We start from the raw sequence: 16561 nt of genomic DNA on the forward strand, positions 1-16561 counted from the left end.
CATGCCCAGCTTTATTGTGAGTTTTATGTGTCAAAATAAATTTTTCTGAAGGTGAAAAACCATTCTCAATCACATTTACAGAACAGTAAATAGCTTTGAAATTTAGTTTTTACTAAGAACTTTGTTCCTGTTTTTTTTTTTGTTCTTTTTTTTTACTATTTATGGTCTTTGTGCTTTCATATGAACTTTAGAATTGATATTTTTAGGTTTTATTTGTTGGTTGGTTGGTTTTTGTTGTTGTTGTTGTTGTTGTCGCTGTTGTTTTGTAGGGGGTTTTTTTGTTTTTTTTTTTTGTTTTTTTTGTTTTTTTTTTTTGGTGGTACTGGGGCTCCTGGAAACCCTTCTACTTTTTTTTTTTTTTTTTGGAAACAGGGTCTCTTAAGCCAGTGCGGCTGACTTTGAACCTGCTTGATCCTCCTGTCTCCACCTCCCAAGTGCGGGGGATTATAAGCATGAGCCACCACGCCTAGATAAGAATTTTGTTTTGTTTTTTGTTGTTGTTGTTTTGGTGGTACTGGGGGTGGAACCCAGAACCTTTCTACCTCTGGGCTATGCTCCTAGACCTTTTTTTATATTTTATTTGGAAACAGGGTCTCACTAAGTTGCTGAGAGCCTCACTAAGTAGCTGAGGCTGGCTTCGAACCTGTGCTATCCTCCTGTCTCAGCCTCCCAAGCGCAGGGATTACAAGCGTGCGCCACCACGCCCAGCAGAATTTTGTTTCTTAATGAATTAAAAATTATAAGAAAAAATAGTACTCATGTGCAAAACATACTTCAGTAAAGCCTGAAATATGTGGATAAGATCTAATGTCATTGGAATAAATAATAACAAATTACTTGCTGTAATGTCAAAAGTTTAATCAAGAAGTGAAACCAGCCAGGCATGGTGGCGCAGGCTTGTAATCCCAGCATTCAGGAGGCTGAGACCAGAGGATAGCGGTTCAGGGACAGCTTCAGCTACTTAGTGAGGCCCTCTGCAACTTAGTGAGACCCTGTTTCAAAAATAAAGAATAAAATATAGGGCAGGAGGTGTAGCTTGGAGGTCAAATGCTCCTGGGTTCCATCCCCAAACCTGCAAAAAAAAAAAAAAGATAGGGTGGTGGCACACTTGTAATACCAGTAATTGGGAGATTGGGACAGGAGGAATTTTTCTTTGGGGGTAGGGGGGCAGGGACCAAATCTAGAGGCTTTCTGCCTCTAAGATATACCCCAAGCCCCTTTATTGTGAAAAAGGGTATCACTAACTTGCTGAGGACCTCACTAAATTGCCAAAGCTGGCCTCAAACCTGTCATCCTCCTACCTTAGCCTCCCACATACTGAGATTATAGGCATGTGCCACCACACATGGCATAATTGTGTGTGTGTGTGTGTGTGTGTGTGTGTGTGTGTGTGTGTGTGTGTGTTGCTGAAGTTGGCCTCAAACCTGCCATTCTCCTGTCTGTCTCCAAAGTACTGGGATTACAAGCATACATCACCATGTCCGACATGAATTTTCTTTTCTTATAGTACTAGAGATTGAACACAGGGCATTTTACCTCCAAGCTAAACACCCCCGACCTGTCTTTTTTTTTTTTTTTTTGGCATTACTCGGGATGGAACGCAGGGGAATTCTACCTCTAAGCTACAACCCAGCCCTATTTTTTCTTTATTTTGAAACAGGGTCTCACTGTTTTGTTACTTAGACAGAGTCTAAGTAGCTGAGGCTGTCTTCGAACCACAATCCTCCTGTCTCAGCCTCCCAAATGCTCAGATTACAAGCATAGGCCACCATGTCCAGCACACATCCAGCCCTTTTTAATTTTTTGTTTTGAAACATGATCTCACTATACTACTGAGAGTCTTGCTACATTGCAAAGGCTGGTCACCAACCTGCAATCTTACTGTATTAGCCTCCCAAGTACTGGGGTTACAGGCATGAGCCATCATGCCCAGCTAATTTGATTTCCTTAAAACTCTACGTGTGTAAACCAGGCATGGTAGCGCACACTTGTAATCCCAGCATTTGGCAGGCATAGACCGGAGTTTCCCAGTTCACGACAGCCTCAGTTACTTAGCAAGGCCCTTCGCAACTCAGTGACACCCTGTTTCAAAAAATAAAATGATGGGAGCCAGGCATGGTGGAGTATGCTTATAATCCCAGTGCTTGGGAGGCTGATGTGACAGGAGGATCACACAGGTTCAAGGCCAGCCTCAGCTACTTAGTGAGGCTTTCAGCAACTTAGTGAGACCCTGTTTCCAAATAAAGTATAAAATAGGTCTGCAAGTATAGCCCAGAGATAGAAAAACCCCTGGGTTTCACCCCCCGTACCACCAAAAATAAATAAATAAATAAATAGATAGATAGATAGATAGATAGATAGATAAACTGGAACAAAAACTGTGTGTGTGTTGTTGTACTGGGGATTGAACTCAGTACCTCGAGCCGGGTGTGGTGGCGCACGCTTGTAATCCCAGCATTTGGGAGGCTGAGACTGGAGGATCGCAATTCGCGGACAGCCTCGGCTACTTAGTGAGGCCCTCTGCAACTCAGTGAGGCCCGGTTTCAAAATAAAGAATAAAAAAATAGGGCAGGAGGTGTAGCTCAGAGGTCGAATCCCCTTGGGTTCCACCCACAGACCCGCAAAAAAAAAAAAAAAAAAAAAAAAAACTCAGTACCTTGGAGTTATGTCCCTAAGCCCATTTATTTATTTATTTATTTATTTATTTATTTGCCGTATTATGGATGGAACCCAAGGGCATTCAACCTCTGAGCTATACCCCCAGCCTTCACCCCCCTCCCCCCATGGTACTGGGGGTAGAACCCAGAGGCTTTCTACCTCAGGGCTATATTCCCAGACCTATTTTATATTTTATTTGGAAACAGGGTCTCACTAAGTTGCTGACAGCCTCACTAAGTAGCTGAGGCTGGCTTTGAACCTGCGCGATCCTCCTGTCTCAAGCCTGAGACACCATACCTGGCAGTCTTGCTACATTTCTGAGACTGACCTTGAACCTAAGATCCTCTGTCTCAGCTTCCCAAGTACTGAAATTCAGTTGTGCACCACTGTGCTTATTCAAATTTATCTTGCCAATAATTCACAACAGCAATTCAATTTATTTCTTTTTTTTTTTTTTTTTTTTTTGGTGGTACTGGGGTTCCTGGAAGCCCTTCTACCTCCGGGCTACACTCCCAGACCTATTTTTACATTTTTTTAAATTTGGAAACAGGGTCTCCTAAACCAGCGCTCGCGGCTGGCTTCGAACCCGCGCGATCCTCCTGTCTCCGCCTCCCAAGCGCGGGGATTACAAGCGTGCGCCACCACGCCCGGCTTATTTCTATCATAACTATGCACTGCATGTTTGTGCCCCTGTTATTCATAACCTGAAGCACTAACACTCAAGAGGATGGCAGAAAGTAGAGCTTCTGGGAGGTAATCAGGCCATGAGAGTAAAATCCTCATGATAGGATTAGTGTATCCTTATAAGAAAAGGGGGGCTGTCTTTAGCATGTGCCAAGACCATGGGTTAAAACCCAACAAACCACTACCACCACAAAAAAAGAAAAAAAGAGCAGGGTGTGATGGCATTTACTATAATCCTAGTACTTGGGAGGCTGAGACAGGAGAATCCCAAGTTTAAGGCCAGCCTCAGCAAGTAGTAAAACACTCATCAACTTACTAAGAACATTTCAAAATAAAAGAAAGGCATAGTGTGCATGCTTGTAACCCCAGTACTTGGGAAGTTGAGACAGGAGGATTGGAGATTCACTGCCAGCTTACTTAATGAGGCCCTGTGCAACTTACTGAGACCCTGTCTCAAAATAAAAAAATTAAAATTAGGGCTGGAGGTAGAATACCCCGGATTCTATCCCCAGTACTACAAAAAATAGGCTGAAGCCAAGCGTCGGGGCGCACATGTTTAACCCCAGTACTGGGAGGCTGAGACAGAAGGACTGCAGGTTGGAGAAACTCAGCAATCAGTGAGATTCTCATCAAAACCTAGCAAAACCCCATTTCAAAATAAAACCAATAGGGATAGGGGTGGTAGAATGTTCCTGAGTTCAATACTCAGTGCCACACACACATACACAAAAATCGGCTGAGTGTGAAGCTCAAAGGTAGAATGCCCCTGAATTCAATTTCTAGTACCACAAAAAATTAAAAAAAAACACAGAAAAAGAGATAAACTCTCTCTCTTTTGTCATGTAGAAGAACCAAAACATTACCTGTAACTCAGAAAAGGGCCCTTCTCAGAACCTGATACCATGATCTTGAATTTCTAGCCTCCAAAACTGTGAGAAATAATTCTGCTGGGTTTGTTTTTGTTTTTTTGGTGGTACTGGGGGTGGAACCCCGAGGCTTTCTACCTCCGGGCTATACTCCCACACCTGTTTTATACTTTATTTGGAAACAGGGTCTCACTAAGTTGCTGAGAGCCTCACTAAGTAGCTGAGGCTGGCCTTGAACCTGTGTGATCCTCCTGTCTCAGCCTCCCAAGCGCTGGGATTACAAGCGTGCAACACCACGTCCGGCTTAATTCTGCTGTTTATAAGACAGTCTATGGTAATTTGTTACCTCAGCCTAATCTAAGACAATAACAAAAAAAAAATTTTGTTAGCCAAATGTGGTGGCGCAAGCCTGTATTTCCAGTACTTGGGAGGCTGAGTCAGGACTACAGGTTCAAAGACATTCTTAGCAACTCAGCAAGGCTCTCAATTTAGAAAGACCTTATTCCCAAATAAAGATAGAATGGGGTTAAGGGTGTAGCTTTGGAGGTAGAATGTCTCTGAGTCCAATACCCAGCAACAGGAGAAAACAATTTATTTTGGTTGGGGGCTAGTACTAGGATGGAACTACAGGCCTCTTGTATGCTAAGCAAGAACTCTCCCACTGAGCCAGGCGTGGTGGCGCACACTTGTAATCCCAGCATTTGAGAGGCTGAGACTGGAGGATCGCGGTTCACAGACAGCCTCAGCTACTTAGTGAGGCCCTCCGCAACTCAGTGAGACACTGTTTCAAAATAAAAAATTAAAAATTGGGCAGGGGGTGTAGCTCAAAGGTCAAATGCCGGTGGGTTCCATCCCCAGACCTTAAAAAAAAAAAAAAACTCTCCCACTGAATACTACACCCACGTTTAAAGTGTACTACAGAGCCGGGCGTGGTGGCGCATGCTTGTAATCCCAGCATTCAGGAGGCTGAGACCAAAGGATCTCAGTTCACAGACAGCCTCAGCTACTTAGTGAGGCCCTCCCGCAACTTAGTGAGACCCTGTTTCAAAATACAGAATAAAATATAGGGCAGGGGGTGTAGCTCAAAGGTCGAATACCCCTGGGTTCCATCCCCAGACAAATAAATAAATAAATAAATAAATAAATAAATAAATAAATAAATAAAATGCCCTACAAAGCCAGGTATAGTGGTAAACACCTATCATCCCAGTACTTAGGCGGCTGAGACAGAAGGATCACAGGTTCAGTGACATCCTCAACAATTTAATGAGGCTCCCATCAACTTGACAAGACCCTGTTTCAAAATAAAAAATAAAACAGGGCTGAGGGTGTAGCCAGCGTTCCATCCCAGTACAATAAAGTGCACTGTTGGGCAAAGTCATGTCTGCCTCTAATACCAGGTACTCAAGAGGTTAAGGAAGGAGAATGGGAAGTTTAAAGCTAGACTAAATTTAGTGAGACCCTGTCTCAAAATTAAAAAATAAAAAGGGCTAGGAGCTGGGCATGGTGGTGCTTGCTTATAATCCCAGTACTTGGGAGGCAGAAACAAGGGGATCAAGGGAATCCGGGTTCCCTGCCAGCCTCAGCTATTTAGGCCCTCTGCAACTTAGTGAGATTGTTTCAAAATTAAGCATAAAAAATAAGGGCTGGGGATGTAGCTATGAGGTAAACTGTCCTTGGGTTCAACACCTAATTCCCCCCCAAAAAAAGGAAGCAATGAAGATGAAATTTGTTTGGGGAGGGGAGACACACATATTATATATACATACACACAAAAAAACTAGGTGCAGTAGTTTGTTCCTTAGTCTAAGCTACCTGGGAGATGGAGAGGATCACCTGAGCCCAGGAGTTCAAGGTCAATGTGGGCAACAAAGTAAAACCTTATCCCAAAGAAAGAGAAAAAGGTGGGCATGGTGCCTCATTTCTATAAACCAAGTTACTCTGGAGGCTGGGGTAGGAAAATTGCGAAGTCCAGCCTGGCTCTGTAACTTAGTGAGACTGTCTCAAAATAAAAAGGGCTAGATATGTAATTAATATCTACAATATCCCCAGAGGCAATCCCTAGTACCTCCATATAACCACCAACCACTGTTGGCACAGAATAGGCTTGCCACCAGCATCAGCTACTTAGGTCCTCTGCAATTGAGACTCTGTTTCAAAATAAAGAATAAAAAGGCCTGGTGTGGTGGCACACACAGTTATAGTTCCAGCATTTGGGAAGCTAAGACAGGAGGATCTCAGGTCAGTTTATGCAGCCTCAGCTACTACTTAGTGAAGTCGTTTCTACTCAGTGAGACCTTGTTTCAAAATAAAGGATAAAAAATAGGGCTGAGAATGTAGCTTGGAGGTAGAATGTCCCTGGGTTCCAGCCCCAGTATCACAATAAATAAATTAATTAATAAAAAAAATAGCCGGGCGTGGTGGCGCACGCTTGTAATCCCCGCGCTTGGGAGGCAGAGACAGGAGGATCGCGCAGGTTCGAAGCCAGCCTTGCTGGCGTAAGAGACCCTGTTTCAAAAAATATAAAATAGGTCTGGGAGTGTAGCCCGGAGGTAGAAGGGCTTCCAGGAACCCCAGTACCACCAAAAAAAAATAAATTAAAAAAAAAAAATAGAGCTGGAAGTGTACCTGAGAGGTAGAATACCTCTGGGTTCAATCCCTAGTTCCACAAAAGAAGGAAGAAAGGAAGGAAATAAGGAAGGAAGGAATGAAGATCGGTCGGTCAGGCTGGGGGTGCAGAATGCCTCTGGGTTCAATCCCCAGTACCAAAAGGAGTGGGGAGGCTACGGGCTGCAGGGTGACACACACTTGTGATTTCAGTACTTGAGAAGCTGAAATAGGAAAATCACAAGTTCAATGACAGTCTCAGCAACTTAGTGAGGCCCTCCACAATGTAGTGATATCCTATTTCAAAATAAAAAGGCTGGGCATGTTATCCCAGTACTTAGGCTGAGAGACTAGGATTACAGGTTCCTGGCCAGCCTCAGCTACTTAGTGAGGCCTCTGCAACTTAGTGAAATACTGTTTCAAAATAAAGAATACAAAATAGGGCTGGGAGTATAGCTCAGAGGTAGAACTGAAGGCAGGTGTGGTGGCACACTCTTGTAATCCCAGTACTTGTGGGACTTAGACAAGAGGATCCGGGTTCCTAGCTAGCATCAGCGACTTAGTGAGGCTCTCTGCAACTTAGTGAGAGAGACCCTATTTTAAAAATAAAGAATAGAGCTGGGCTGGGTGTAGTGGCGCTTGCTTGTAATCCCAGCATTCGGGTGGCTGAGACTGAGGACTGTGGTTCGCCGACAGCCTCAGCTACTTAGTGAGTCCCTCTGCAACTCAGTGAGACCCGGTTTCAAAACAAAGAATAAAAAATGGGCAGGAGCTGTAGCTTGGAGGTCGAATGCCCCTGGGTTCCATCCCCAGACCCGCAAAAAAAAAAAAAAAAAAAAAAAAGAATTAAAAAAAAATCAGGCTGGGGGAATAGCTCAAAGATAGAATGCCCCTGGGTTCAATCCCCAGCACCACACACACACACACACACACACACACACACACACACACACACACACACAGTCTGGTAGGTCTGGTGTTATAAGCTGGAGGTAGAAGACCCCTGGGTTCCATCCCAAATATAATACGTAAAACCAAGACTTGGCAATCTAAACTAAAATTACCTCTTCATTTTAGTATCCATCATTCCATTCAATTCAGAATCAACTCAGAAGTACAATAGCAAACCAAGTATGATGTTGCATCCTAAATTTTGTAATCCCAGTATTTGGAAGGCTGACACAGGAGGATCACAGGTTCCCAGCTAGCCTTTGCAACTTAACAAGACCCTGTTTCAAAATAATAAAATAGGACTGGGGGTATGGGTCAAAGGTAGAATGCCCTTTGGTTCAATCTCCAGTACTACACACACACACTCAAAGTATATTAGTATAAACCAGGCATGGTGGCGCACGCTTGTAATCCCAGCATTTGGGAGGCTGAGACAGGAGGATCGCATTCACAGACAGCCTCAGTTACTTAGTGAGGTCTTTTGCAACTCAGTGAGACCCTGTTTCAAAATAAAGAATAAACAATAGGGCTGGGGAGTATAGCTTGGAGGTAGAATGCCCTGGGTTCCATCCCCAGAACCACAAAAAAAAAAAAAAGTATATTAGTATAAACTGAATAATTTCTTAATTTCTCACTGAATAATGCTGAAAAAAATAAAAAAAAATAAGTTCTGTGTTGAAAAAACACAGAGCCTCAAACACCCCCCACCCCCCGTGGTACTGGGAATAACCTAGGGACTTTTTACCTCAGGGCTACACTCCCAGACCCATTTTATTTTATATTTGGAAAGAGGCTAAGGCTGGCTTCAAACCTGCGCAATCCTCCTGTGTCAGTCTCCAAAGTACTGGGATTACATATGTGCACCACTATGCCTGGCTCAGAGGCTCAATCTTAATCAATTTATGCAGCTATACATAAAATAGTCCAGAAAAATTCAGAAACAAAAAAACCTTTTTTTACTTTTGTCTTTTGGGGGGTATGGGTGTGTGTATGTGTGTAATGGAGGACTGAACTCAGGGGTATTCTACCTCTGAGCTACATCTCGAAGCCTTTATTTATTTATTTATTTATTTATTTAGTACTGAGGATGGAACCCAGGGGCATTCTACCTCCAAGTTACACCCCAACCATATTTTTTTATTCTTTATTTTGAAACAGGATCTCAATGAGTTGCAAAAGGCCTCACTAAGTAGCGGAAACTGTCCGCAAATCAAGATCCTCCTGTCTCAGCCTCTCAAATGCTGAGATTACAAGTGTATGCCACCTCACCCAGCTGCCTTATTTCTTTTGAAACAGATCTCATTAAGTTGCTGAGGCTGGCCTCAAATATGTGATCCTCCTGTCTCCGACTCCCAAGTAGACATTATTGGCATGTGCCACCATGCCTGACTGTAAGTTTTCTGTATCATCTAAACTTTTATGTTATGAATATGATGTGTGGGGGGGGGGCACTGAAGCTTAAACCCAGGGCATTCTACCTCTAAGATATACCTCCAGCCATTTTTTTTGTTTTTATTTTATTTATTTACTTATTTATCTATTTATATTTGTGATACTGGTGATGGAATTCAAAGGCATTCTACCTCTTAAATATACCAACTCTATTTTATTTTTTGTTCTGAAACAGTGTCTCACTAGGTTGCTCAGAGTTGCTGAGGCTGGTCTTGAACCTTGGTACCTCCCTCATTCTCCCAGGTATACAGGGTTGTGTCTTTTTGGCGCTGAGGATTGAACCCAGAGGATTTCTATCTCTGAGCTACACCTCCACCCCTATTTTATTTTTTATTTGAAAAAAGGGTCTCGCTAAGTTGACGGAACCTTCACTGAATTGCTGAGACTGGCTTGGAACCTGTGATCCTCCTGTCTCAGCTTCCCAAGTACTGGAATTACAAGTATGCACCACCATGCCCGGCTTATTTTTTACTTTGAAACTGCTTCTCTGAGAATCTCACCATTGCTGAGGCTGGTCTTGGACCTGCAATCCTCCTGTCTCAGCCACCCAAGTACTGGGATTACAAGCATGGACCACCACACCCTGCATGTTATGAATATGAATAAAAGATACTGCTTTCCTGATTCTAAACTCACTGCTATCATGCTTTTAAATAAATAATGCTGGATTTCCAAGGAGGTTCTAATCAAAGCACTCTCAGTAACTTACTTATGATCATTATCAGGAGTTGTTTGAAAGAAACGAAGTACACTTCTTTTTTTTTTTTTTTGTGGTACTGGGAATGGAACCCAGGGGCCTTCTACCTCTGGGCTACACTCCCAGACCTATTTTATATTTTATTTGGAAACAGGGTCTCTTAAACCAGCTGAGGCTGGCTTCGAACCTGCACGATCCTCCTGTCTCAGCCTCCCAAGCGCGGGGATTACAAGTGTGCCACCACGCCGGGTTAAGGAAGTACACTTCTTAAGTCTTCAATAAACAAGGCGTGGTGGCACACCTTTGTAATCCTAGTACTAGGAGAGCTGAAACAGGAATATCCCAGGTTTGCTTGGCAACCTCAGCAACTTGGCAAGACCGTTTCTACACTAAAAAATAAGGCTGGGAGTGCAGCTTGGAGGTAGAACAGTCCTTGGTTCAATCCCAAATACCCCCCCATACACACACACAGTCTTTAATAACTATTGCCTTCATCAACAGCAACATAATAAAATTTCAACTTGCTCCATAGAAGTAAACCAAGTTTAGAGTTGTTCTTCATGTCCTATGCCATCAATTTTGTCTTTTGAGTGATTTACTCCTTGAGGAAAACAATTAAATTCAGATGTTCCAAACTACTTTTGCCCAGCAGATATCCATTCACTACAAAGCTAAAAATTAGATTAGAGATAATTAAATAAGCAAAAGCAGGATGAATTAAAAAAACAAAACAAACAAAAACGCAAATAATACAGGTCTCAGTCTACAACACAAATGCCCTGGTTAAAACAGACTGGTATTGGGAGGCTGAGACAGGAGGATCGCACAGGTTTGAAGCCAGCCTCAGCTACTTAGTGAGGCTCTCAGCAACTTAGTGAGACCGTTTCCAAATAAAATATAAATGGGTCTGGGAGTATAGCCCGGAGGTAGAAAGCCTCGGGGTTCCACCCCCAGTACCACCACCAAAAAAAAAAAAAAAACAGACTGGTAAACTGAGTGTGGTGACACATGCTTTTAATTCCAGTACTTGGGAGGCTGATATAGGAGGATCACAGTTTCACTGCCAGCATCAGCTTAACTTAGTGAGGCCCTCCGAAACTTTGTGAGATCCTGCTTCAAAATAAAAATAAAAAAAGAGTGTAGATTAGAGGTAGAATGCCCCTGGTTCAATCCCTAATACCACCCAAAAAAGGAGACTGGTGGTGCAGTTGGGCATGGTGATGCATGCATACCTGTAATCCCAGTAACATGGGAAACAGATTCCAGGACCACAGGTTCAAATACATCCTCAAGCAACATGTCAAAACTCTCAGCAACCCAGCAAACTAGCAAGACCCCCTTCCTCCCTTCCTCCTTCCTTTTTCTTTTGGTACTAGGGATTGAACCCAGGGGCATTCTAACTCCAAGGTCCACCTCTAGTCCTATTTCATTTTGATGAATGCCCCTGGGTTCAATTCCCATACACACACACACACACACACACACACACACACACACACACACACACACACACACACGACCAGACTAATGTAAACCACAAAATGATGAAAAAGATGTCAGAAACCTATTAACATCTATAAGTTAAAAGATACTATGAGCTGGACGTGGTAGTGCATGCTGGTAACCCCCGCGCTTGGGAGGCTGAGACAGGAGGATCGCACAGGTTCAAAGCTAGCCCCAGCTACTTAGTGAGGCTCTCAGCAACTTAGTGAGACCCTGTTTCCAAATAAAATATAAAATAGGTCTGGGAGTGTAGCCTGCAGGTAGAAAGCCCCTGGGTTCCACCCCCAGTACCACCACCAAAAAAAAAAAAAAAAGATATTATGAACAATTTTTTAAACGACTGGCAGTCATTCAATTATGCCAAATAGAGAAAAAAAATTTAACTTGAATACAAATTATATTAAATGTTCACAGACTAACATTTGATAAGGGAGACATGATATGGAAAGGTCTGTACCAAATTTTAACTGCAGCTATAGTTGAACACACTAAAAGCCTTGTTTTAGGAGGAAAGCAGTAATCGGTTAGTTCAGTTGGAGTGTGGTGCTAATAAGAGAAAAGCAGTAAAAAAAAAAAAAAATTACCATAAATTTGCCTTTTTCTAGTTGGGCGTGGTGGCACACACTTGTAATCCCAGTACTTGGGAGGCTGAGAAAAGTGGATCACAGGTTTCTAGCCAACCTTGGCAACTTAGTGAGGCTCTCAGCAACTTAGAGAAACCTTGTTCCAAATAAAAAATAAAATAGAGCTGGGTATAGAATGCCCCTGGGTTAAATCTCTAGTACAAAAAATGCCTTTTTCCAACAAAGGACTAATGACATAAAAGGCAATACAATAAAGGACAAAAGAAAATGTAACTAAATAAATTTCTCACAAAATCTGTTTAAGAGTCTTCATACATTTTCTGTACATCAGAATTAAAGGCAAAGGGGTTTGGGATATAATTCAATGACAAGTGCTTGCCTACTAAGTTGAATGTCCTAAGTTGTATCCACACCACAACAAAAAAACTCCAAGAATTTTCATGCATTTCTACTTTTTTTGGGGGGGGTGGTACTAGGGTTACTGGAAGCCCTTCTACCTCTGGGCTACACTCCCAGACATACATACATTTTATTTATATATATATATATGTTTGTTTTTTTTTAATTTGGAAACAGGGTCTCTTAAACCAGCAAGGCTGGCTTCGAACCTGCGCCATCCTCCCATCTCTGCCTCCCAGGAGCGGGGATTACAAGGGTGCGCCACCAACGCCAGGCGCTCTACATGTTAGAAAGTAAAAGTACTTGAAATATAGCTCAGTAATAAAATACACAAAACCCTGAGTTTAGTTCCCAGCAGCATTTAAAAAGAGAGAATTTAAAGTAAACACACACTCAGCTGGGTGTGACAGCACACGCCTGTAATCCCAGTACTTGGGAGACTGAGATAGGAAGATACCAGGTTCACCACCAGACTCAGTAATTTAGCAAGACTTGCAACTAGGGAGACCCCGTTTCAAAACAAAAAATAATATGGGCTACAGTGTATCTCAGAAGTAGAATGGCCTGGGCTCAATCCCCAATACCACACACATACAAAAAATATGTGTGTGTGTGTGTGTGTGTGTATGTATGTATATGTTATATATATATGTGTGTGTGTAGTATATATATATGTGTGTGTGTGTACTACACACACATATATATATACATATACACACACACATATGTATAACAACAAAATAGCAAATTAAGCCTTTTTATTTTGGGGTACTGGGAATGGAACCCAGGGGCATTCTACCTACAAGCTACACCCCCACCCCTATTTTTTTAACTTTATTTTAAAATTTGCAATTCAGAAGCCGGGCGTGGTGGCGCACGCTTGTAATCCCTGCACTTGGGAGGCTGAGACAGGAGGATCACACAGGTTCAAAGCCAGCCTCAGCTACTTAGTGAGGCTCTCAGTAACTCAGTGAGACCCTGTTTCCAAATAAAATAGAAAATAGGTCTGGGAGTATAGCCTGAAGGTAGAAAGCCTCTGGGTTCTACCCCCAGTACAAAAAAAAAAAAAAAAAAAAAAAAAAAAAAAAAAAATTTGCAATTCAGGATCTCACTGAGTTGCAAAGGGCCTCACTAAGTAACTAAGCCTGTCCATGAACCGCGATCCTCCTGTCTCAGCCTCCCAAATGCTGGGATGTCAAACATGTACCACCACCCCTGGGTTTATTCTTTATTTTGAAACAGGTTCTGACTGAGTTGCAGAGGGCCTCACTAGGTAGCTGAAGCTGTCCACGAACTGCAATCCTCCTCTCTCAGCCTCCCAAATGCTGGGATTACAAGCGTGGACCACCAAGCCCAGCTAAGCCATTCTTTTTAACAGGCCTGTTGCTTAAAAGCCTTTATTCTGAATCAGTATATAGAATCCTTCCATACAACCAACTCCAAAATGAGTTTGTTATTCTTAGTTCCCAATTTACTTAAGCAAAAAATATTACTTGCAACCCATTATTTTCTTTCACAGCTACTTAGTGAGGCAATCCACAACTTAGTGAGGCCCTGCTTCAAAATACAGAATAAAAAATAGGGGTGGAGGTGTAGCTCGGAGGTAGAATAACCCTGGGTTCAATCCCTAGTACTGCAAAAAAGAAAAAAATTTTTTTCACTGGAGTAAGATTATTCCAACTAGCACCCATGTACCATTAGTATCAGTTGTTCCAAACAATAATATTCTCCAGAAATTAAACTTTATCTCCTACAGTTAGCCAGTAATTTATTAAAAATGCTTTTCTAAAAAGTTATCACATAAACTGGGCATGGTGGCTCACTCTTGTAATCCCAGTACAAGAAGATCACAGGTTCACGGCCAGCCTCAGCTACTTAGTGAGGCCCTCTGTAACATAGTAAGACCCTGTTTCAAAATAAAGAATAAAAGATAGGGCAGGGGGTGTAGCTCTGAGGTCGAATGGCCCTGGTTTCCATCCCCAGACCCGCAAAACATAAATAAAAAATAAAAAATTCTATTTTGTCTAAATAGTATTTCCAGTATCTATAAGTGAACAATTAAATTTGACAGAAAATACTCGAATGAAGACACAATACCTTTTCCAATTTGTCACTAAGAACTTGTACCTTTACTATGTAATTTTAAATATCTGCATCTGGAAGATAAGAGTGTATGCTGACCACAAAAAGCAAAAAAAAAAAAAAGAAAGAAAGAAAGAAAGAAAGAAAAACAAAAATGAGCCAGGCATGGTGGCACATGCTTGTAATACCAGTCCTTGGGAGACTGAGACAGGAGGATCACAGGTTCACAATCAACCTCAGCTACCTAGTGAGGCCCTCTGCAACTTAGTGAGACTGTTTCAAAATAAAAAATAAAAAATAGGCCTGGGGGTGTAGCTTAGAGGTAGAATGCTCCTGGGTTCAATCTCCAGTAAAGAAAAAAAAGAATAGAAGTAAAAATGAAGCAATTGCTAAGGATACCACTCTTACATAATATTCCAAGATGCACTTTTACTAAGTATTTAGTGACTATCACAGGTGGAAATATTAAACATTCCCATATCATCACATTTTCTACAGAGCTGATCCAATTTGAAGCTTGAAACAGAGGCTTCTACCTTTAGAAGGGTAGAAAACAAGAGTTAAGTAATTGGGTAGTCCTAAAAATACACATCACAACTACATGACTAAGATACTCATTTAAAACTTGTGCCAAGATAACCCCTCCCTTCAAAACAAACTAAAATTGACTCACTGGCCTATTTCACTTAATTTTGGAAATAAAAAAATAAGATTAAATGGATTCCTAAACACTCATTTCCTCTGTCTCTGCCCCCACAATTTAAAACATTCACTCTTCAATCTGGGATTCCTCCCTGCAGAAATGCTAAATTCAGAACAAAAGAAAAAACTCAGTATCTCCAAAGTTACCTACCTTAAAGTCTTAAAAAAAAAAAAAAACTGGATTCCGGAATAATTTTGCAACTACTGCGCTAAAATCGTGGAAAACAATAGAAACAATGTCTGTGGTGGCTACCTAAGGAGCCATTCCACCCAGGAAAACCAGCCCGCCTCAAAAGACACTTTTCATCCGTGGGACGACCCCATTCACTGGAGTTAACCACCTGACCAGAAGATTTCAATTTTGTCTTCCTTACATAGATTATCAATCCCACCCCCCCAAGACACGTTCCACCTTTGTGACTGTTTCTGCCTGTAGGAAAAAAAAGGCTAATAAACTTGGTGCTGGCGTGAGGACAAAGGGCATTTTGAAAGAAGCACTGGCTTAGGTAAATGAGAATGAGGACAGAAAGAGGGCTTAATTAAAAGTTCCCTCGAGTGAATAATGGCAAAACAGCGCAGGCACCCTTTTTTTTTTTAAACCACCCCTAGGGTCTTCTGCATTACCGCCCAATGGAATGCAAAGTTGGAGGTACCACTACCCAAGACGCCCGACGAATCCTCAAAATGTCAGGGCACTGGCAGCTTCAGAAATGACAACCTACTTCCCCTCCCCCACCTCTACTCCCCCCAAAAAAGAAAAGTCCAATCCAATAAGTGCAGGTCACCCTGCCCTCTGGGGCAGTTCCAGCCTGCGCAGGGAAGGCTCTGACCGGAGGTCGAGTACGGACAGACAGACCCCCTCTCCTTCCACACTGCGTCCGCGGGGGAAACAAAGACAGCCCAGCTTCCCCGCCGCCACTACCCCAGCCAGAGGCTTCCCCGTTCCCGGCGCGGTCTGGCCTCCCGCCCCCGCCCCATGACAAAGAAAAGGCCCTGGGCGAGCAGGCCTTCCTGCCTCCGCGGCGGGGAGGGGGCTGCGCGCCGGCGCCCTCCGCCCGCGGCGCTCACTCCGGCCCCCGAGCAGCCCCCGCGGCGGCGCGCGAGGCCGGCCGCGCACCGGGTCCCGGCGGGGGTGGGGTACCTTGAAGTAGCCGCCTTCGTAGAGCGTGTTGGGGGGTCCGAAGATGGCCACCTCCCAGTTGTAGAGGTCGGACTCGTCCACCAGGGTGATCCGGAAGCCCTCCACCGGCTCCTCCTGCAGGGATTTCAGCTCGAGCATCAGCGCCTTCTGCGAGCTGGTCATCTGCTGCTGGGCCATCGCGGCGGCGGCGGCGGCGGCGGCGGCGGCCGGGCCCCAGTCCTCGCGCCCCGGCCGG

The 16561-nt window shown here is 43.2% G+C and overlaps 1 protein-coding gene across 1 annotated transcript in view; it reads right to left on the reverse strand.

Moving 5' to 3' along the window:
* Positions 1-16503, reverse strand: part of UBE2R2 (ubiquitin conjugating enzyme E2 R2) — a gene marked incomplete at both ends in the record, with an annotated part of 76509 nt that extends 60006 nt beyond the window's left edge. The window contains one exon of the mRNA XM_080709096.1: positions 16327-16503. Within this exon, the coding sequence (XP_080565222.1) occupies positions 16327-16503 (177 nt within the window). The remainder of the gene's footprint in view (positions 1-16326) is intronic.
* Positions 16504-16561: the final 58 nt, after the last annotated feature.

This window comes from Muscardinus avellanarius (assembly GCF_963383645.1).
Source record: "Muscardinus avellanarius genome assembly, chromosome: 13".
NCBI classification, from domain to species: domain Eukaryota; kingdom Metazoa; phylum Chordata; class Mammalia; order Rodentia; family Gliridae; genus Muscardinus; species Muscardinus avellanarius.